The 23,965-nt window shown below is 35.8% G+C and overlaps 1 protein-coding gene across 8 annotated transcripts in view; it reads left to right on the top strand.

Moving 5' to 3' along the window:
- Ralyl (RALY RNA binding protein like) overlaps positions 1 to 23,965 on the top strand; it is a 682,097-nt gene that overhangs the window by 525,816 nt on the left and 132,316 nt on the right. For all 8 annotated transcript variants that reach the window (XM_028765821.1, XM_028765793.1, XM_028765807.1 and 5 more), the window contains one exon: positions 8,834 to 8,909. In XM_028765821.1, the coding sequence (XP_028621654.1) occupies positions 8,834 to 8,909 (76 nt within the window). The remainder of the gene's footprint in view (positions 1 to 8,833; positions 8,910 to 23,965) is intronic.

Raw genomic sequence — 23,965 nt, 5'->3', positions numbered from 1 at the left:
ATGGTAATGGTAATGGCCTATGTTGTTTAGGGGAATCTCCCACTTCTCACACTGAGAAACAACTTGAAGGGAGGATTCCCATGCCTTAGTACTTCAATTTTCACTAGACAGTCTGTGGTTATTAGGAGGAACATTATTATCTGTTCTCTCCAACCTCTCTGCTATATAATTGTTGTAAATATAGTTCTCATGTATGCAAAGCTCTAAGATAAATTAAGTGGGCTTTCAGAGCCTGTTTGGAGTTTCTGAAGGGGAACACAGCTACTCATATAGCCTTAACCAAAGAACAGTTCCTCTGTATTTAGAGAACGCCATCCTCTTTATCCGAACACTCAGTTTCCAGAAGGATGCACATAGAAGCAGTGAAGAAGGAAAAGGACAGGCACCTAGCCAAAATCAACCCTGGGGATAAATGGGGTGAAAGATATAGCAACCAATTTCCCCTCACATCTTCTAGAAGGCTGATATTCAAAATATATAAAAAAAGAAGATCAAGAAATTAGACACCAACAAACCAAATAACCCAATTAAAAATGGGGCAAAGATCTAAAGAAAATTCTTGACAGAGCAATCTAAAGACTGAGAATCACTTAAAAGAAATGGACAACATTCTTAGTCATTAGAGAAATACAAATCAAAATGAATCCAAGATTTTATTTTATAACCTTCAGAATGACTAAGATAAAAAACTCAAGCAACTGTTCATACAGGTGAGGATGTGGAGCAAGGGGAGTAGTCCTCCATTGTTGGTGGGAGTGAAAATTTGGATAACCACTTTGGAAATCAATTTGGTGCTTTCTCAGAAAATTGGGAATAGTTCTAGCTAAAGACCCAGGTATACCACTCCTGGGCATAAATTCCACCCTGACACTGGGATACATGTTCAACTATGTTCATGAAAATCTTATTCATAATAGCCTCAAACTGGAAACCATCTAGATGTCCCTCAACAGATGAGTGGTACATTTACAGAATAGAATATTACTTAGGTATGAAAGCAATGACATAGAGATATGTTCAGGCAGATGGATAGAACTAGAAAAGAGAATTCTGTTTGAGGTAATCCAGACCCAGAAAAACAAACATAGTATGTACTCACTTAAAAGTGCCTATTAGACTTAAAGTAAAGGATAACCATGGTATGATCTACAAACCCAAAGTAACAAAGTAACAATGAGAGCCCAAAGGAGGATGCTTGAATCTCATGGAGAAGGGGAAATAGAATAAACATAGTGGGGATGTACGGTTGGAGGAAACTGAGTGAGGAAGCATCTGGGAAGGGGAACAGGAAGGATAAATGTAGGTAGACCAAAGGGAATGAGAACTCAGAAAAAGAACTGGAACTGGTAGAGGAGATGTATCTGGGATGAGCTAGGAACCCAGGATAATGGAAACTCACGGGAATCTATGAAGGTGACTCTAGTTAAGACTCTAAGCAGTGGGAATTATGGAACCTGAAAAGGTCAACCACTATAATCAGGCAAGACTTCCAACAGAGGGATAGGGACACCAACCTAGCCACAAAACCTTAGACCCATAATTTGTCCAAGATAGGTATAAGGATTGAGCTGAAATTGAAGAAATGGCCAACCAATGACTGGCCCAACTTGAGACCCATGCCATGAGAAAGAGTCTACCTTTGACAGTATGAATGATGTTTTGCTATACTTGCGGACAGGAGCTTAGCATAACTGTCATCTGAGAGGCTTCACCCAGCAACTGATAGAAACAGATGCAGTGATCCACAACTAAACACTAGGTGGTGTTTGGGCAATCCTGTTGAAGACGAAAGGATTAAAGGAGTCAGAGGAGTCAAGGATACCACAAGAAAACCTTTAGGATCAACTAACCTAGGGTAATAAGAGGTCACAGAGGCTGAACTTCTAAGGAGAAATCATGCATGGAACTGACCTAGATCCTCTGCACATAAGGAACAGAAATGCAGCTTGGTTTTTATGTGAGACCCCTAAAAGCAGGAAGAGGGGCTGCTGTTGACTCTGTTGCCTGTTTTTGGATCTGTTTCTCCTAATTGAGCTGCTTTTTCTAGTCTCAACAGGAAAAGATGTGCAGGTGTGCATAGATCTACTGCAACTTGATATGCCCTGGCAGGAGGCTATTGATGAGACTTCTCCTGTATTTTAAAGAGGGAAGGACTGTAAGGGCCATAGGGATGTAAAGTAAGTGAACAAATTAATTAAAGAAAAACAAGCTATAAAAAATACTTTTAATGAAAACTTTAGAAAAAAGAGTAACTATCAGAAGGCTGGAAGTAAGTATTTTTTAATTACTTTTTTCACTTTAATTTTTCATGGGAAAGAAATCAGTTTAAATCTGGATAGTGAAACATAAGGATTAGGCTTACCAGGTGATTAGTAAGAAGTTCAAGTTTCCACTTTATTTGTCCTTGCAGACAGACCCCCCAGGCACAGAGTATGCTCTGGTAACAAATGGGAGTCTGGCCAGACAGTGATCTGCACATTAGCATTCTAATAACCAGAGGCCAATGCGCCATAGTGCTGTGTCAGAACTAATTTATGAAACTAGGTCCATAGGCTCATTAAAGTGGTCACAATTCAGTGGCTGCCCAGTGAAATTAGACTACAGTTTCATTCTCATAACTGTGAATATTTTAACATACTATTAAGGACATATTTCAAGTATTAAAACTGGCTTTGATTCTAGGAATGGAAAAACAACAAGATTAGGATGACATTTACTTTTGCAATATAAAATTATCTTTTTTTTTTTACTTTCAGCTTTTGGCTTTTAATGCTTGAAATTTTAAAACACCGGCTAACTGTACCTAGCATTTACAAGAACAGTACACTTTTTTTTTTCTGTGAATAACGAGCACTTCTGTACAGCTCAGGTTATGAACCTTAAGGTCATAAACTCTCCTGGCTAGGAAGTGCCAGACAGCACTATACAGAAGCTAGAGTTCTTCTCACAGAGGTGCTGCCCATGTTTCCCTGCAGTCCTCCCTTCACCACACCCTCACCCATCCTAAGCACCAGACTCCTCAACTCAAAGTAATTGCTTTGCAGGCTGCTTTCCATACAGGAATTGGGTTTTAGTGGTCTAGAAAGCATGACTTCCAAAACCTGGTCAATAGAAATAAGATGCAGTAAGGAAATGGTAATTCAGTAAGTCTAGTGCAGTCCCTTTCAAGGCTGACCCTAAGTTAGTCATTTATCTCTGCAGGGACATTGTGTGTCCCTTTCTGATAGTTGAATACGTTAAGCATGGGGTGTGCTTAGCAAAGCTAATGATATTGATGTCTCAATATCTAAAATATTCCTATATATGAAAGGCAAATAATCATTCTTGCTCTATTACTTTTATAGTATTTCAGGATCAAAACTAATAATGACTGAAAAGAAAGGCTTTTTAATAGTATGAAGCTCATACTTGAGTACTATATAGTTATATTCATTTTCTTGTCAAACATAACAGACTGTTTTCTTTATCTCCTGAGTTTTCATTTAACTGAGTGGTAATGAGTCCTTAAATCTTCTAAATGTGAACAATAAAATACTCTGAATGACTACTCTTGGCAGTCTCTATGCCATAGCTGAATTATTTAGATATCTATTTAAACCCAGGAAAGAAGGGGAAATAACTCTCAGAATAAAGATTTTCTTTTTAAGTAACTCCCAAGAAAAACATTGTTGTTAATTTAGAAGACACTGTTGCCAATTTCAATGTCCTTTTATATTAAGTATGTCTCCTACATCAAGGTTAAATATATCGAAAGTAGTAAGGATAGTAGAAGTTGTCATTTTACTACAGCAGTCAAAATAACATGTATTGTAAAAGATTACAATAACCTTTAAAATCAAGATATTTCAAATTGAGTTCTTGTCAAGTAAATAAATCTAAATTTGTCAAGATATCTTACAAACCAGGGATGTGAGAGAGGTATGTAATACCAAGTGTCAATAAGAATGCTGTTCAAAATATTCTAGATCCTAGAACATTTGAGTTAAGCATGAGTGAATATGTTTCCTTCTATTTTTTTCAGGGTTTTATCCATTAATAGGTAGGCAGTTATCCAGTATAATGTAAAATATAGCTCTTTCTAACCTATTTTAAATTGACCAATTGCCGGGCTGTGGTGGCGCACGCCTTTAATCCGAGCACTTGGGAGGCAGAGGGAGGCGCATTTCTGAGTTCGAGGCCAGCCTGGTCTACAGAATGAGTTCCAGGACAGCCAGGGCTTCACAGAGAAACCCTATCTCGAAAAACCAAAAAAAAAAAAAAATTGACCAATTAATGTGGCAACATATGTAGTTGCAGCATCAAAACATGATTCAAGCCTCAAAGCTCAAGCTGTCTTCTGCTTCTTCTTTCTCTATGGTTGTGAGTGATGGAGCGAGATGATATCAACAAGAGTGATATGCATCCACACTGGCTTCATCAACACATACATAAGGTTACCTGATTTTACTAATACTTTTCAAGAGAATATAATTTCAGTAACTAGAAATCAGGCTATGCCACCCAGTAATTATTATTTATGTATTTATACTCAATGACTAGAATGACGAATTGGGGATTGGAGGATATACCAAAGCAATTTGTTGATAATCATTTAACACACAGCTCGTTCAAAAAGTACTCATAACAAATGCAGTCTAACACAAAATCACAAAGTCGAGCAAACATTTCATGTGGTTTGATTTTTTAAATAAAAGTGAATGTTGGACTCAAATGTCTGGCTCTAAAACATGAACTCTGTACATGACAGTGTCTAAGTATTAAGATGGCTGACATGCTGGGAACCACTCTAAATATTAGAAGGAAGAAACTTCAACTCAGGAGCCTACAAATGAACTTTTATATTTTCTCTGTTTAGATATTTTACTCCAAAGTCCTTTGCTTAGCAGAGTGGATAGAAATTGCAGTTTAATTAGTCTTTCACTCACCCTGCCTTTGTGTAAGTTGTACATTGCCAGGGCAAACAGGATGTCTCTGCAACAATACTAAGGTGCCATTTGCCCTTCTGTATGGCCCTTTTAGGACAATAGCTCTTAATACATAATAATGTGAGCTCTGGTCTCTCAGAAAGCTTAGCTGTTCTTATGATATCGTTTAATCTTTTAACTATATAGATTATTTCAAGAGTGGAATGGATTGTTCATCCTCTACTGTTCTGAGAGACATTTAAATCTCCAACCCAATCAGGACCGTTCAATGAAAAGTGACTCAGTAATTATGAATATAATCTGTAAGCCTTGGTTGGGCATATACCCCTACACTACTCTGTTCCCCAGCTATGAGATCCTTATAAACTTGGGGGTTTTCCAGACCCTCCATTTGTTCTTCTACCATAATGATTAGTTGAGATGCTATTCTCTGTCTAATAAACTCAGACTTTGGATGGGGGTCAAAAGAACACTGCAAACACACACACACATTTGCATATTTAAGTATAAATTTATGTGCTCATAGAAGAATTTTACATTTAAGCACTAGTCTGAACTGAGAAGAAACTAAAGACTCATATGCAATCTTTTAATATTTAAAGATATTATTTTATTATCTTATGAATATGGGTGCTTTGCAGACATATTGTATGCATATTAAATGCTTACTTTAGGCCCATGGAAATCAGAAAAGGGCATCAGATCCCTGATGGCTGAAGTTACAGATGATTATGAGATTCCATGTGAGCTCTAGGAATCAAACCTGAGACCTCTGCAAAAATCACAACTACTCAGAGCCAACTCTCCAGTCTCACTGGTCCATTTTTAATACCTTTGATGGGAAGCTAATATTCTGAAAATACAGATTTAGCAGCCTGTCTGGAAAGGCTTTCTCTAGCTTTAACAAGTTGTCAACTATTTTTACAACCACTGATGGCATATTATAAAAAAAATTGAGGATGCTGACAATATTTTTCATTGACAGTCTTTTCTCATATTTTTGTTTACATATAAGGAAAATTTCACACTTTTATTTTGTAAGTCATAATATTGAAAGCACAAAGAAATAATAAATGTTATATTTTCACAGACAAGTAGCCTCTTCCATTGTCAAAATCTTCACTTACAATTTTTCTAGCTTTATATTTTTTCATATCACATATGAAAAAGTGTAAATAGCCTCAGTACTCACTGTATCTAATTCTAAATCACAAAAGAGTCACTGCCTATTTGATTGATTGTTTACTAACACAGACAGATACATATATATATATATATATCATGTAAACAAATCTGAAGTTTTAACTGGAGCTTTTAATGGTTTTCTCATTCTCAATAATCCACCCCAAATATACTTTTCTCTCCAATCGTCTACTTTTACATCAGCTCCCTGTCTTTGTCAAATCCCCTTGTTCGTCACACCTTGATAATTCTGAAGTGGGTCTGTAACTACATGTATATTTATGCTGTTATCTTATCTTCTTTTTAATTATTTGTTATTCACCTAACATAAAGTATACAAAATGATTGTTACTAATAATAATACTGTGATGTTAGTCTATATTTTATCATGCCCTATGGTTTAATATCAAAGTTCTTCATGTGACATTAATTTTGTTCATTGCTACGATTATAGGGATCATTAACAGAACCATGATTTTGCCTATAACTCTAGTTTTCTCCTGATTCCTCTTTATTTTTCTGACATAGATTATGACTTTAGATAAGATATTTATCTTATCTGTTAGTGTATCTCATTGAACACTGTTTCCCAAGTCATATATTATGCATATGCAGTAGTTTCTTCAGGAGCACAGTTCTCACACATGATTTAATTTTAAAAATTATTCTTTATTTAATACTGGAAAAATATTTCCATAGTAGATGCACTAATTTATACTTATACACACAGTGTATTGCATTCCAGATGCATTACAATATTTAGATTGGTTTAACTTAGATTTCTTTTTACTGATGAAAATGAGAAATTTTCATTTGTGTATTGTCTTGTTTATTGTTTTACTGCTGTGAACAGACACTATGACCAAGGCAACTCTTAAAAGGACAACACTTGATTGGAGCTATCTGACAGTTCAGAGATTCATTCCATCATCATCAAGGCAGGAGCATGGCAGCATCCAGGCAGACATGGTGCATCCAAATGCAGACAGAAAACTGGCTTCCAGGCAGCTAGGGCAAAAGTTTTAAAGCCCACATCCACAGTGACACATTTCTTCCAACAAGGCCATATCTATGCCCACAAGGCCACACCTCCAAACAGTGCTACTCTCTGGGCCAACCATATTTAAACCACCACATTTATCTATCACATCTTCACCTATAAAGTGGAGTTGCTAGTTCTTTATGTATTGGCTAAGTTTATTTTTGATGCTGTAACTCAGTTTTCTTGTGATGAAAAGACATATTCATATATTGACACAAATTCTTTGTCAGGGACTTTTTTTTGCTGTCTTCATGTGACTTTCTGTGAGAAGAAATGCTAACTTAATGTGATAGAATTTATATATGTTATATTTTAAGGCCAATGATTTTTATGTCTTGTTTAAGAACATAATTGTATATTCTGAGCTAACAAATACCTTCTCATTTCTAAACCTCTTAAATTTTTACATAATTTACCTTTAATATTTAAAAAATAGTTTTATCATAGTGGAAAGTAAGGATTCAATTTTATAATCAGTCTTTTAAGTGGGAAATTGTTGTAATACTATTCGTTAAAATATCTATTACAGTAATACAATATAGGAAATGCTGGAGACCGATATAGGTAGGGTACCAAGAAGGTGAAGACAACCTGAGCTACAGAAAACTGTCTCTAAAGCCCAAATTCCTAATTTCTTAAAATTTTAACATTTCTTTTAGGCTCACAGTTGGCAACTGTATGCATAGGCTGTTATATCCTCCCGAATCCCGTAAATCTCAGACTCTTGATCTCATTTCCAGTTCATGAAGTCAGGATGTGACTGCCCAGGAGATACATTCATTAAAATTTCATGTTATTATTTTATGTTTTCTCAATAAATGTTGCATGCATTATAATATTATAATGCTAGAAATTAATAACTTCTTTTTAGGAACAAAGCAGTATCCCATATGTATATGTATGATTGCTGAGAAGTCTGTAAGAACCTAAAAATCAGATGGTTTCTCATTATTTTTGTTTTCATACATCTTGATTCTTATTTCATTTTTTATACTTTTTCCACAACAATCATATTCTACCATGACATATATGTAATTCATTCTTTGTGTCTATATTTTCCTAGTAGGGTGTAAAATCCAGAAGCACAAGAATCTAACCTTTATGTATGTAAGAGAAATCTCACAAAATGTCTCATGTAAGGGAGTTTCCATATATTTTTTAAAGTAACTAATATACAAGATGTGTGTAAGAAAGAATGAAGAAAATTTTTAGCTACCACACAAACATGAACATGAGTTCGAATCCATCAAATCTACATAAAGAGACTTGGGGAGGTAGACATAATTCCAGCATGAATGTAGAGGTAGAGACACAGTTCATGAAAATTGTGTTCAGTGAGATACTCTTACATGTAATAAGATTAGCCAGAAAGCCTTGCCTAACTGATGCTCTTCATTTTCATTAGGAGATCCTGCCTCAAAATATAAAAGTGAAATCAAGGGAAAACACCAGATGTAGATCTGGAGTTTCTATGTACGTTCACACCTGTATTCCTGTGTGTGTTCTCATGTGCAGACTTACAAGTACAAGTACCACCTACAAAACATCACATTAGACACATGATATAAATTAATTGATAAATAAAAATTTTAAAGGATTTACATAAGTAAATAAGATCCAAGGTATAATGCTTCCAAATTGTTTATCAATAGCCACTTTAAATAATGGTATTTTATATTTTCAGATATCAACATGGCAGGGGAACCCAAACCATACAGACCAAAGCCTGGAAGTAAGAGGCCCCTGTCTGCACTTTACAGGTAAGTAAGAAACACTATCTCACTTCATATATGAAATTTTTGCCGCTTTTTGAGACAATATGTTACACAAGCAATTAACTAATTAAAAACAACAATCTTTACTCATATTCTAGTGGTCAAACACACACACTTAAAAACTTGAAGGCATGACAGATGCTTAATATACTTAATACACACCTTAATATTCTTAATACACACCTGCCAACCGTGTCCTCTTGTTGCAACAAAAATATTTGAGAGAAACAACTTAAAAGAAAACATATTTTATTTCATCCCACGCTTTGAATGTTTTAGTACACAATTGGCTGTGCTGTTTCTGGGCTAATCATGAGAGAGCTTGCTTTTGAGAAAGATCAGAGAAGAACAAAGCTGCCTACTTGGTGACATACAGGAAACAGGTGACAACAAAGGCATCGAAGTACAGCTTCAGAAGCACATATCCAGTAACTTACTTCCTCTACTCAGACATGCATGCTAATGGTCCACCTGGCAGGAACTCAGTAGATTAATCCATTTATGATGTCTATGTCCTCATAACCTAACCCCATCTCAAAAGTACCACTAGCTAAGACAAAGGCTTAAACATACGAGCTTATCCAACTGTAGCAATAATCATTCCATTAGACGGGACACATTGTTCAGTGGTGATGGATGCTTGCTATTCTTCCAGAGAACATGAGTTCTGTTGCCAGGACCATGAATGATCTTCACTGCTGACCATCTCCCACATGCCAAGTACTGTGGTATCTTCATTCCACTTAGTATGCTTTGATTTCAGTCCTCTATGATACATCAAGAACTTGAGGTTACATTTCTTAGTAATTTTTATCAGGTGAAGTATCATGATACCAGTAGTCAATCAACTCTGTATCAACAGACATCATATACCAGCTTTGCTCTGGTTATAAATAAATTAAGCCTATTTTGTTATATTGCCTATGATCTTCTTGTACATATGATCTCATACATATGACAAATATAGTTCTCTATTGAGACAATCCAATTTCATTAGTGTCTGTCTTAGGTAGGAGATTTTATTGGTAGAAAGAAATACCCTTACCACAGCAACTCTTATTAAGAAAAATATTTAATTGGGGCTAGCTCCCAGATTCTGAGATTTAGTTCATTATCATCACATGGGAAGCATGCTGGCACACAGACAGACACGGTTCTGGGAAGGAGCTGTGAGTTCTACATCTGGATCAGCAGGCAGTAGGAAGAGAGAGAAACACTTGTCCTGGCTAGACATTTGAAACTTTAAAGCCCTCCCTCAGTGAGACACTTCCTTCAGCAAGATCACACATACTCCAACAAGGGCATACCTCCTAATCCTTTCAAATAGTGCCACTTCCGCTGAGCCTCTGGGAACCATTTTCATTCAAACCACCAGTGTCCAAAGTTGATAGTTACAATTTTTTATTCTATTTTATCTGTTTCTATATCAGTTTATCAGTGACTATACCTATTTTCAATGTAGATACAATTTAGACCTCAATTTCTCTGTGTACATGTTTATTAAGTGTAAAATGTGGTTGATCTAGGAAAGAAGACAGCAGCAACTTCATAGAACATTCAAGGTTTATTGTTTGGTTGGTTGTTTGGTTGGTTGTTGTTTTTTTAACAATTACTTTTGGAAAATAAAACAATGAGAAAAACCGTTGTACAGTTAAGCCATATGTCCCGCTTCATGTGTTTTTGCACTTTTCTTTTGTAACTTTAAGTGCTGACTTTGCATCTATCTCTGTAAAATTCACTTTAGTTAGATTTAGCAAGTTGTTCCAGGCTATTGAGATCTTTATCATCTGATTTATTGTTACTCTCCCAGATATGTTTCATCATTCAGTGAGATCTACAACAAAAGAGCTAGGAGAAATGTTGAGCAAGCCTTACTTTTACTGATATCATTTGTTAACAGGAACTTAAGCAATATGTGATCAGATGGACTGTGTTCTGATAAGGGACAGTAAAAAGGATGCTTATGAAAAGAGTCCATGTTGATCTCATCTTTATTCTCTGAACAAATATCAGACATCCAGTTATCTTTCCCAAACTTAATGATAAAGATTATAAACAAAGATTATCTCTTGGAAGGTCCTATTTACATTGAAGTTCCCTGGTCTATCCAGTATATAACCATCAGAGATTTTCAAGCTATTATGAAAAAAATATGAAGCGTATTTAATCTTCTTCTTTTGAATGCCTCAATGTACTCAATCTGAAAATAAGTACATAATGTATTCAACCTAAATAAAATATTTTATATAAAACAGAAACAAGAAGAATAAATCCTGATAATTGGCCATAAAGTACTTTTCAGTAACAGGAGTATGCAGGGATTAAATTATCACCTCCCTCCCCAAATGACACTTTTTGCACCTTATTTGAGGCAAAACTAAGCAATGAAAATTATTTTCTGGTTAGTTTCATTATGAATGTATCCAAATATAGTTGATGCTAATACAGAATCTTTTAAGTCGTGTACTCAATTATTAACAAAGCAAGCTGGTAAGGCTTTTCTTCTTTCTTCCCCCATCAAGGTTACTTGTGTCTGTATAGCGCTGTTAGTTTTCGCATTTTCTCTGTTCTGAGATTGTTTTGATTTTTCTTATGGAGATAAAAGCTCAAGACAAAACCCTAATGTCTTTCTGTAATTCTTATACTACCAAGTTAAATTGAGTTATAAATGCAAAAGAAGTGGAAACATGTTTTGTTTAAATATGCTGTACTCTATATAAATTACATCAATGAGGAAATGTTCATTTGTCCTATTTTTATCTGTTAAATAAAATTAAAGTTCAGGTAGATGCAAATTGACAGATAGAAATGAAGAACACAAAAAGGAATGACTGTGCAGCTGGGAAAGATCCCCCTTTTTATATATTTTCATTCTTACATAAATTTAGTGTTACTTTACTTTCATAGGGAAAATGATTCTGCAGTCATTATTCACCTATTTACCACACAAATCCAGTAGGCTGAGATTATATGCCTTGCTCTATAAATAAGATATCTAAGTTTTGAAAAGAATTCTTTCAATGCAAGGTGCCCAGATTAGTAACTGAACTCTGCTCTTCAGCTTCTATGTCTGGTGATCTTGTCATTAGAACACAGCTTTTAACACTCATTTAACTGCTAGCATCTTGATGAAAATAAATTATACAAATGAGGGCTTTTTGAGTCACCAACACCAATAATCAACCATGTCTCTGCCTGTGGATACCATGCCAGCAGGTGAAAGAACAAACAGAGCATATCAGATACATCATAAGAGCAATAAAGTTGGCATCTACTTGAGCAATGGTAAGATCTAAGCTTCAAGCTATCTAACAAATTGGTTTCCACTTTTCTTTCTCACCTTTCTTTTTTAATTCCACACAGATTTTGCACTCAAGGACCTTCCCATGTTGTACCAATTAGCTATATCACTTTCACTGTTTTGTTTTTATTTTAGAGATAACTACCTGTAAATTGATATCCAAGCTGGCCTTGAACTCACATCACAACACATTGCAGGCATTGAATTTATGATTCTCCTGCCTCAGTCTTCCAACTAGCTAGAATCACACAGTTGTATATTGAGTCTAAGCTGTAATTTGCTTGATCATAAAAGATTCTGCAGCTGAAATGAGATGCTTCATTGGAAAGAAGCAAGGTCTGCTTCGAAATGACACAATGTGTACTTTCTAGGGTTGGAAGGATTCCTTTAAACTCCATGAAATAGCATAGCTCTTATTCATCCATTTATTCATGCACACACTTTAATACAGACACAGAGGACTTATTTACTCTGCTTACAGGGGTCAAAGGACTCCTGGTACAGAAATGTAAAACTACAGAGTGAAAAGAGAGTGTAATGGGGTAAAAGTGTGTTATGTATATATTTAAAAGAAGTTTTTCATTTACTATAGGCTTTAATCTGCTGTATCACTGTAAGGATGCTTCATCAGGTCTGTGCCTGATCCATGGCAGGACCTTCTTCACCACCCTCACATCTGCTTTTTCACGATCACTGGCCAAATTCTGCTTTCCTCGCTGAATACCCACCGACACAGTCATGCTTTGCATCTTATGTTTGGAGGAGTTTTCAATTTAGTTATACAACTTTCATTAGTTACTCTATGTTTAATTTACATGGTGTACACAGTAGACAGAAAAAATAAATTATGAGAGTTAAAGTAATCTGACTGAACCGTGCACAAATTAGATGCAGAAATAGATGAAGACAAACCAGATGCCGGCTTGTGCTTCAGGAAGAAGATAAATTCGGGAAGAGCATTCTGTCTCATTTCTGATTCTGCCTAAGTGGAAGGAAGTGGGGTCTCTAGAAGTTATAGGGATTAGTGGGTGCTTGAGCTGGCTTCTAAACAAGTAAGGACTTCATACAAAATTAAGGGTATAATGAACAAACAAATATGAAAGAGCTGAAACACAGAGTAGACAGAGGAGTATCTCATAGTGAGAGCTGGCATGACTAACTTGGAGGGAAACAGGAGCATTATACTGATAGATCCTGTAAATATCTCTATGCATGATATTAATATTAGGCTTTTATTCTGCAGACAAGACATCAATCAAGTATTTGAATGATTGGAAATGAGCTGTGAGGGAAGGAGGGAGAGATGCCCAAGGTTTCTAGCATAGGCAAAAAGGGAATGACCACAGGAATGAGACAGAAGAAATAGGAGAGACACGATAGGCACTGAAAGCTCAGATGTAACGTCTGTGCAAGGGAGGAAAAATAAATGATTCTCTATGAACATGAATTCATAGAGACAGGCAATTCATTAAAACCACCTTTGAAATAAAAGTTTCCCATTAGAATCCATTTGTAAATGAAACATAATTAATCATTTCTGAATATTTCAGAAATATTGGACCTAGTCCTAACCAAGAATAGCTCATCCATTCTGCAGGGAAAATACTGTAATTTTTAATAAATGGCTCCTTCAAATGTTTTGTGTACATAGCAAGTTTCCATGGTCCTCTGAAATTATGATTCTCCCCTAGGAAGCAAGTTTTCCTGCATGCTGAGTTCCAATTAATGCTAAATACTTGGTAAATGACAATTATATTTGACTCTTTTGCTTCCGCTTATAAGGCAGACAGGCCTTTCCACTATGGTTTGTGTAAAAATTAACAAATACACCAAGGAACAAAGGAATGCTAATCAAAGCTAAACAAATGCAGTTTTTCAATCAAGTACTGGCAGCCTTCTGAAGTACAGAGAACACTGCCTGAAAGATGGATAACACAAAAGGTTTCATCTCATTAAATTTGAAGAGGTAATTAAGTACCATTTTCAAACATTGTGAGAAACACACAGGTCTTTTTGCATCCAAGAAGACCTTAATAATCAAGGCACCATGAAGAAAAATTTAGTACTTCTTAAGATTGGAAAATGATAGCATTTAGGTACCATAATCATTGTTTTCAGGCCATCCTCACTGGTACTGAATCATGAATGTGGGGAAAGTTATTTTGATGATCAAACTTAGAACTTGTCTAAGCAAATTGACTATAGTAAAATACTCACGGTGATTTATTTTTCATTCCACCGGCATAGATTTTTTTGTAGTTCATAATGGTTCAGGCACATCTCTAGGGGGAAAAAACAACCTTAGAAGTCACTGTATGCCTTCTGGAATCTTGACAATATAAATTAAAATTATGGAAGTTAAGTTCTAATTCATTACTGAAACAAAGTCAATATGGAGAAAATGTGTCCTGGACATCTCTAGCTTGCTGGCTTCTTCACCTCGCTGAGTTCATTATATAGCTTTTGATTGTTATATTTATTTTGTTTCTCCTTTGATAGTGTCAAGGACAATACACCCTTTCTTGTTTAGTTCTCTCTGTGGATACCTTCAGCTCTAAAAAAGCTTCTTTCCATTCCTCATTTTCAGTGAAGTTTTCTCACCTGAAAGGCAGCTTTTTTGTTTCTAAGGTGGAGAATGAAGATGGAAGGGAAGTAGCTTTTCTTATTCCTACATATCTACAGCTTGTCTTGCTCCTAAACTAGACAGGAACCCAGCATTGGCAGGCATACCTTTTTTATTTCCAAAGTTGTTTTTATTTGGTAGGTTGCTTTTTTTTTTTTTTTTTTTGTGGGGGAGGCAGGAAGGCCTGTGTCGAAGTTCCATTCAGTATGGTCCTATTTTAGTGCTCCTGGGCCTACAGATTACTGACATATAGTTGAAAAAAAAAAGAAAGATAAGAGAAAATACCTAAACAAGTGTCTAGATTTAAAATTAAATACATCTAAGTACTTGAAGATAATTCTCTCACACCAAGATTCTCTTTTTTATTTGGTGTTTTATGTATTTACATTTCAAATGTTAACCTCTTTCCCGGATACCCCCTATCTTATCCATCTTCCAGCTGCTTCTATGAGAGTGTTCCCATCTCCCTGCCCTGGCACTCTCCTACACAAGGGAATCGAGCCTTCACAAGGCCAAGGGCCTCTCCTTTTATTGATGTCAGATGTCTTCAATCCTTTCTCTAACTCCTCCATTAGGGACCCCTTGCTAAATCCACTGTTTGACTGTAAGCATCGGCCTCTGTATTTGTAGGCTCTGGCAGAGCCTCTCAGGAGACAGCTATAACAGGCTCCTGTCAGCAAGCACTACTTGGCATCTGATGGATCCCCAGATGGGGCAATCTCTGGATACCGTTTCCTTAAGCTTCAGCTCCACATTGTTTCCCTGTATTTCCTTCAGATGAGAGCAATTCTGGGTTAAAAATTTGGAGATGAGTAGGTGCCCCATCCCCCAACCAAGGACCTTACCTAATCTTTGGATATGGTCTCTACAGGTTCTCCCTCCTCTTTGTTGGGGATTTCAACTAGTCTCATCTCTATTTGATCCTGGGAGATTCTTGCTTTCCTGGCATCTGGAACTTGCTAGTGGCTACCGCCAGTTCCTCATCCCCCATTGCTACTCACCTCTATTCAAATTCCTGACCCTCTGTATATCATCCCTGTCTCCTCCCATACCTGATCCTTCCCCCCTTTCTCCCTCTGCCTTCTCTCTTCCTCCCAAGTCTCTTCCCCCCACCTCCCATGAGTCTTTAGAACATTTAGAACATGCTTTTAACAATGTTGCCATTTTTTTGTATTAGAATAGATTCCGAACATGTACTTTATTGATAGTGCACTTAAAGATTTACCTGTAGTATTTTTTTATTATTAGTTAATTATTTTATTCATTTATCTGCCAAATGCTGCCCCCTTCCTAGTCCTCCCTCTCAGTTTTTCCCCAAAGTCCCTCCTCTTTGACTCTGAGAAGGTGCCCTCTATTCTGATATATCCCCATGCTTGAGCATCAAGTCTCTACAAGATTAGGTGCATCCTCTCCCTCTGAGGCCAATCAAGGCAGCCCTCGTCCACATATGTGCTAGGTTCTTGAACCGACCATGTATGTTCTTTGGTTGGTAGCTTACTCTATGGGAGCTCCCAGGGGTCCAGGCTAGTTGACACTTTTGGTCTTCCCATGTGGTTGGAATCCCCTTCAGTTCCTTCAATCCTTCCCCTGAATCTTCTATAGGGGACCCTAACCTCTGTCCAATTCTTGGCTGTATTTGTATTTGTCTCAGTCTGCTGGTGGGTAGAGCCTCTCAGAGAGCAGCCATGCTAGGCTCCTATCATGAATATACTTTTGGGTCTGGGTTACCTCACTCAGGATAATATTTTGTACTTCCATTAATTTACCTGGGAAATTCATGATATCTTTGTTTTTAATAGCTGAATAGTATTCTATTGTATAAATGAACCACATATTCTGTATCTATTCTTTGGTTAAGGAACATCTAGGTTGTTGCCAGTTTCTGGCTATTATGAGTAAGGCTGCTATGGACATAAAGGAGCACAGGTCCTTGTGGTTTGGTGGAGCATCCTTTGGGTTTATAGTCGGGAGTGGTATAGCTGGGACTTCACGTGAAACTACTTCCAATTTTCTGAGGAAATGCCAGATTTCCAGAGTGGTTGTACAAGTTTGTAATCCACCAACAATGGAGAAGCTTTGCTAATAGTTGGTGTGAATACTCCTATTAAAATATTAGACAATGGCTCCTTCAGCAAACACAACACAACAAGTGACATATACTGGACCTCTCATTGGTCAACTTCTTTGGCCACATGAAGAAAGAAAAATAGTAGTTTCCTGAAAAAAAGGATATGCTTATGATATATATATATATATATATATATATATATATATATATATATAATATTATACTATATTTTCTTGAAAAGCAAATAGTAAATGATTAAATACTAGAGTTCCTTCCTTTTAAAAATGTTTAATGTGCATTCAAAACATTAGAAATCAGATTTATTTTACCAAAAGGCAACGTCACTACAAAATAAAAATTGTAATCAACATACATTTGTTTACTCTAAGGGAACTAAAGGAAGCCAGTGTGGAAAATACACAGTGCAAGGACACAGAATAGTGAGAAGGAACTTTGGGCATAAGACATGAAGGATGCTTATGAAGGATGTGCATCCCAAGCAGGAGGTGGAGATTTGCATTGGAGAAGACAAGAGGCAGAAAGAGTCAAGCACAATTATTTTAGGTGAATGATTAGAAGTGACAATGTTGATAAACTTACAGCCAACTCAATTAGTTAATGTATCATATGGCTTCTCAAAGCAAAAGCTATTTATTGATCTCTACTTTGTTACATTTTCTTATTTTGAATTTTTTTATCTTGTAAGATCATAATGTGAAAACATCATTTATCCTTTCCCCTTCTATTCATCAAACCTTCCCATATAACCTCCTTGTTTTTTTTTTCAAACTCATCATCTCTTTCTTCCTTAACTGTTGGTACACATACACACACACACACACACACACACAGGCACACACATTGCTAACTACATAAGTTCAACCTGTTCAGTATGTAGAATGTTACTTCTGTGCATGTTTACAGGGATGACCATTTGTTTAACTAAAGCAAAAAGCATTTAATGCTTTTGCTTATAATCCATTCCTGACATTTTAATGCTAAGCAAGTGTAAGCTACAAACCTTTTCACTAAAATGTTCAAAGAAATGCTGACATAATACCAATAAAAATAGTTCTGCTTCAGGTAATTCTCTGCTAAGTTAAAGAATGGCCTCTTTGTCATTTTCTAATTAATTTTACTTTACAAATTTCTATTATTATTTTCTTGCCCATGGAGCAGGACAGAATAGTGATAGAGGGGATACTATAAAGTAATTCTTTAGCACAGAGCATCTATGTAAGACCTTTGTGATTCATATTATTAAAAAGTCCAACATCTGTTCACTTGATTTGAGGCCAATTTTTAAAAACATGGAAGTAACAGCTCAAAAATTAAAGGAACGGTAAGATTGGACAAAAATGTAAGTATATTAAGAAAATGTGTACAATGGCAAAAGGATACAGGTCTTTCTCCTGGGTCTAGCCTACATGTTCAAATCTCATTGAAAAAAGTTAAAACAATATGAAAGACCCAGCCTGTATCTCCTCTTTGCAACTGACCAGTCCCATAGAAATTTTTGCCAATGAAAATTACCTAGACGAACCCAAGAACACAGAATTTAAAAGTTAAAGGATTATGTGGAAATAGCAAATCTTACCAGATTTCTGGTAGGCAAGATTCAAAAGGGGAAATAATTAGCATAGTAAAGGAAGGTACTCAATTATTTGAGAATTTATTTTTCTTTATTCTCTTTCCTGGCAGAAATGTTTTGAATAGTTTTATCTACCATCATCTAAAATTATATACATCTTATATCACATGTATTCACACATATTTGCATACACATACATACACATATACACACATACACTGAGAGGGGAATAGGAAAGGGCTAGGGAGAGGGAGAGGAATAGTATTTAAAGCTGGTAGCATTTTTCTCATGAAGTCTCAAAAAGAAATCATCAAATATTTCTTTATAATTTATTCAAGACAAATTTCTGTACTGTGACACTCTCTCGCAAATTTACCACCTAATAGAATTCTCACAGTGGAGTTCCAGGGACTCCTAAGCTTAAACTGCCCACAAATGTAAATACTTACATAAGAGAGAAAGTAAGAGTGGACCAACTACTTGATGGCTTGATCACCCAGCCTTCAAATTTATAAAAAACAGAAGCATGCATGGGTGTTTTCCACAGGTTACACAGTGACCAATGAGCCTGCTGTTTCATTCTTTTTCTTTGATGTAAGAAGACATGAATTAAAGTTACTATGATATTGAAGGGACTGGAATTTGCGTTTTCTTCTCTTAGTCTTCAGGTGAGAAAGAAGATAGAACAATATTTCACTTTACAGCTTGAAGCTTATTTCCAACTAGTTGCAAATTACTGGGGAGAACAGAGGTAGGCAAAGTTTAGGTTAGTGTGCTGGAGTTCCCAAAGTAGGAACCACAAGGAGAAGAACAAGAGGAAGAAGAAGAAGAGTGGAGAAAGAGGGAGGGGAAAGAAGACAGAAGGAACAGGAGGACTCTACTAAACATGAAAGACCAGCAGCATGTGGTCAAGTAAATGTCCCCTGAGGACATACTGATGGAACAGAAATAACACAGGCAAGACTTAACCAGCAAGTACTTGGGGAGCAGAGCTGAGGAATCAGCACTCTAGAGAATAGAAAAATAGATTAAAATAATCTATAGGACTGTGTCTCAATTATTGGAGGGCTGGCCATGTCATATTAATAACTAAGAGAGTTATTAAATAACATTTTAAAAACCATTAGTTGCTTGGTAAAAGATTTAGAACATTGTACTTCTGAAATGAGAAATAAGGCAGTTACCTCTTGTTTTGAAGGACCACCTCATAGTCAGTAACTTTTATACCGAAGCTTCTTCCCACACTTTTTTGGCTTATCTTTATTCATATTAAAACCATACCAAGTAACCAAGTTATGTAAGTTGTAATCATAGACCCATAGGACCAGGGAGGAGTGATTATGAAAGAAATGGAAATTAGCTTCAATTCATAGCTGTAACAAACTGACACTGAATACTTAGAATACTTAATACTAGAGTTTTACCTTTTCACTGTGCAGTAAAGAAGGATATTAAATTGAAATATTTCTTCAACCCAGGAATCTTGTTCACAAACATGGTATAAAAGGAAAGAATTTGAAACCATAATGTGGTTCTCATCACAAGGAGTTCCATGAGAGATAAAACAAAGTAAAATACACATTCATAACCAATAAGCTAAAACAAGTAACAAGCTTATTTGTAAAATAAACAATCACTAATCCCCTAAAATGATAGACAAAACATCATTTATTGTAACATTTCTGGGTACTGGAGTCCTGAATTATGTTATTTAACTGACTTCCAGAGGAAGAAAAATAAATGCTCTTCTCATGTCTTTTGGACAGAAGATAGTTTGACTACTAAGGACAAGATGCCATTTGAAGTTAGGATCCTCAAAACACTCTGTATTACATTACATTTCTGTGACTAAATACATTAGAAAATGGTGTTGACAGAAAAGATTTATTTTGACTCAGAATTCAGAAAAGTCAGTCTTTGGCCACTGATTCCATTGTTGTGCCCCTGGTATGAGGTAGAAACCTCCCAGTAGAAGAACATGGTAGCACAAAAATGCTTACCTCATGGTAATAAACAGAACAAAGACACAGAAAAAAGGTCAGGCACAATAAATACTACTCATGGCCACATTCAAGTGACCTAATACCGCAGAAAATCTTACCTTCTACTTTCCACATCTCCCATAAATACCATGTCATCTGGTCATGAATCTATAACAGATTAACACCTTGATGAAGTCAGGACCATCGTGATCTAATCATTTCTACAAAGCTCTGTGTCTGACCATTGACAACCAAGCCTCATATGCATAGGAATTTTGGATAACTGTTCATATTGACTCCTTAACATTCTGGTCCTGATTTCCAGAGGTCTAGGTACCACTCATATTGGAAAATTATTCAGTTCATATTCAAAATCACAACTTCTTATAACTAGCATTTCTCAAATATTCTGTGAGATTCATGACAGAATCATAGCTGAGTATTATATGCATACATATGTACACACATATATAATTATACACATGTATATATAATGCATATATATTCAGATAATTTAAATCTTCTGAAATATATATATATATATATATATATATATATATATATATATATATATACATAGATATATATTTTTTTCTCCACAAAAGAAGAATAGTAATAACCCCACATAGTGGTTTACCTGTAATCCAATCTCTTGGGGGAATGAAGCACAAAGATTGTCACAAGTTCAACTCCAGTCAGAGCTACCCAATGAATTCTAAGTTAATCTAGGTGACAGTATGATGCATTTTTACATGAAATAAATATATAAACAGGCAACAAAAAGAAATCAACTCAAAATATATTCTGAACTATTCAGGACAAATGAAACTCTGAAGCTCTATTTCTAGGATCCAAGGCATACTGTGCTTGATATAGACTCTAAAGGAAATGAAAGTTCTGTCTCTGGTTGATTTCAAGCTACATGGGCTCTTTGGGGGCTGGTCGTGTTCACTGCCTGAAACTTTTGTCATCAGATTTTACGTGTTGTGTTCCTGGAACCTTCGGCTTCCAAGGGTCTCTATTATAGCTATTGTTCTCCCTCAAGTTTCACGTATTCTCCTTTAAGGGGCTTCTTACATAGACTCTATCCATTTACATTTATCAGACCTCTAAAGTTTTCCTCTGAATCTTGGATAGATGCCTTCCTGATCCCGTAACTCTTGCATCATGCATGTCTGCAAATTCAGTATCATGTGTTTAATGTCAGTGGTCAACACAGCACAGGAAAATGGCAGGAACCTTTGGTTCATACCTTAAGTGATCTCTAAAATGTCTTGGTTACTGAACATGGGTACAAACTTTCCTAGGAAGCTGTGTGAACAAAGAATCCTGGATCTCTCTTCTCAAAACAAAGTCATTTAAAAGAGTCTATGCCTTTGTATACATTGACTTACAATAGGAAAGATCTGGCCAATTTCTGAGATATTGCAGAGGCCCATTTCCTGCCATGTGCAAAGTACTTGGATTCTTTTTGGTAGTGTTAATCTCATTATAAACCACATATTCACTGATTCCAACATTATTCACACTTATTTTCTAACTGAATCCTAAGTTTTCAGATCCCTGTACTCTGCTTTTCACTCATAGTTATCACAGTAAACCTGGCTAAATGTACTTAGTAATACTACAAACCTGAGTGTTGAAAGCTTCTCCATCAAATCAAATAGTCTGTTACTTTTAAATTAGTTCCTCACAATGTCTTAAAGCAAGAGCAAAATGGAGACAGATTCTTTGCCAAAGCAGGAATACCCACTGCAATGTCATTAACCCAGACACTCTATAGATTCCTGTCAGCATTCTTTCTTTCAAGATCTCCTAGTAAATCTGTGTTTCCAGGGTTTCTTTAGTTCATACCTCCAAACTTTCCCAAACACTTCCCACAACACTTGCAAATTGTTCTGTTCTTCATGGTCAGGTAATCAGGATAGAATCTTCTTAGTATAGATTTTCTTTCAGTCAGGGTTGTATCATTGTGACAACATAAATAATACAATCTAAAAGCAGAAATATTAGATTTGGGCTGAAGTTTCAAAAGTTTTACCTCATGGAAATAGATTATATTTTTTCCAGGTTTACATAGCATCATAATGGAGAGGGCATGTTGGAGTAGAGCCACTATGCTCAGGAAGAGCAGGAGTAAGACTAAGAGGCCAGAGATAATATACACCCTTCAAAGTAACACACTCAGCGTGTTTCTCCCTCCAATCATGCTTTACTTCTCCATTTTTATCACTTCCCAATAGGGACAACAGATTAAAAGCCCATTAGTAAGTCATTGGTGAAATCACAACTCTCAGTGTCTGTTCTTTTCTCCAAAAGCACAGGTCTAAACATTGTTGTGTTTCGAACCACGCCCTTAATGCGCTCATTTAGAAGTCACTTTATGTATAAAGTACAGCACATGTACAGCAATATACATAGCAACAATAAACATATATAGCATACATACGAAGCAGAAGCCCTATCATTTCTGATATTTAAATTTCAATAAGAATGTTTTTAACTCCATGAGAACATTCAGAATCATAGAAAATTAAGAAATTGAAATGCTAGTACACAGACACACATACACACACACAAACACACACACACACACAGAGAGAGAGAGAGAGAGAGAGAGAGAGGGAGAGACAGAGAGAGAGAGAGATTTTTAGAGTGATACGGTGTTTACTTAAGATAAAAGAAGGAGGAAAATCAGGAAATTTCATATCTGTAATAGAAAGAAGCCTGTCATTTTTAAATTGTATTCATCCCATTAGTAAGAGAAAACAGGGTTAGAACAGAGAGGACATCCTAGAACTGGAATTGTGACCCAGATTTTCTACCTCCATTTCAAAAACCCATCCCATAATTTCAAATCCTCTTTCAAATTTAAGAGTTTGGGAGGTTATTTTTCAGTTTTAAAGCAGAAGCACAGGAGAGAGTATGGTTGGAAGACAGGCTTGTGTAATACCAGTAGCAAGTTCTTATGGAACATCTTCACCAACAGTTGAAAATATTTGTCCATGATTGCTTTGTAAATCTGGACTTTACCTATGAAACTATCATTGCATATTCTGCAGTCTTTAAGTAGTTTATCATATATCAACATGATAAATAAAAGGAAAAATGTGAATATGTAGAACAATATTCAAACTCATTTTATATATTGAAAATAGAAAGAAAATAGGTATATGTAATTATATAAAAACTATATAAAATTACATATGAATTATGACAGATTATGTGACCTTTCTCTGTTATCATCACGTTCATCTTTACAATGTGAATGCCTTTTTATTAACCACATGAATTATTTTTATAAATGCCAGGAATCTGCCTGGCAGGTTAGAAACATTTGAAGTAGGACACAGCGTTGGACACGGCAAATCTCTGGTTTGATGATCTCTGGTCTTTAAATTCTCTAACTGTTCTGTGCTTCATTAAGCACTGGAAAACTTAACTAATATTTACTTTATAAACTTTAATATATAATT

The sequence above is a fragment of the Grammomys surdaster genome, unplaced genomic scaffold, assembly GCF_004785775.1.
Source record: "Grammomys surdaster isolate TR1022 unplaced genomic scaffold, NIH_TR_1.0 63, whole genome shotgun sequence".
NCBI classification, from domain to species: domain Eukaryota; kingdom Metazoa; phylum Chordata; class Mammalia; order Rodentia; family Muridae; genus Grammomys; species Grammomys surdaster.
This window is presented reverse-complemented; position numbering and strand designations above follow the sequence as displayed.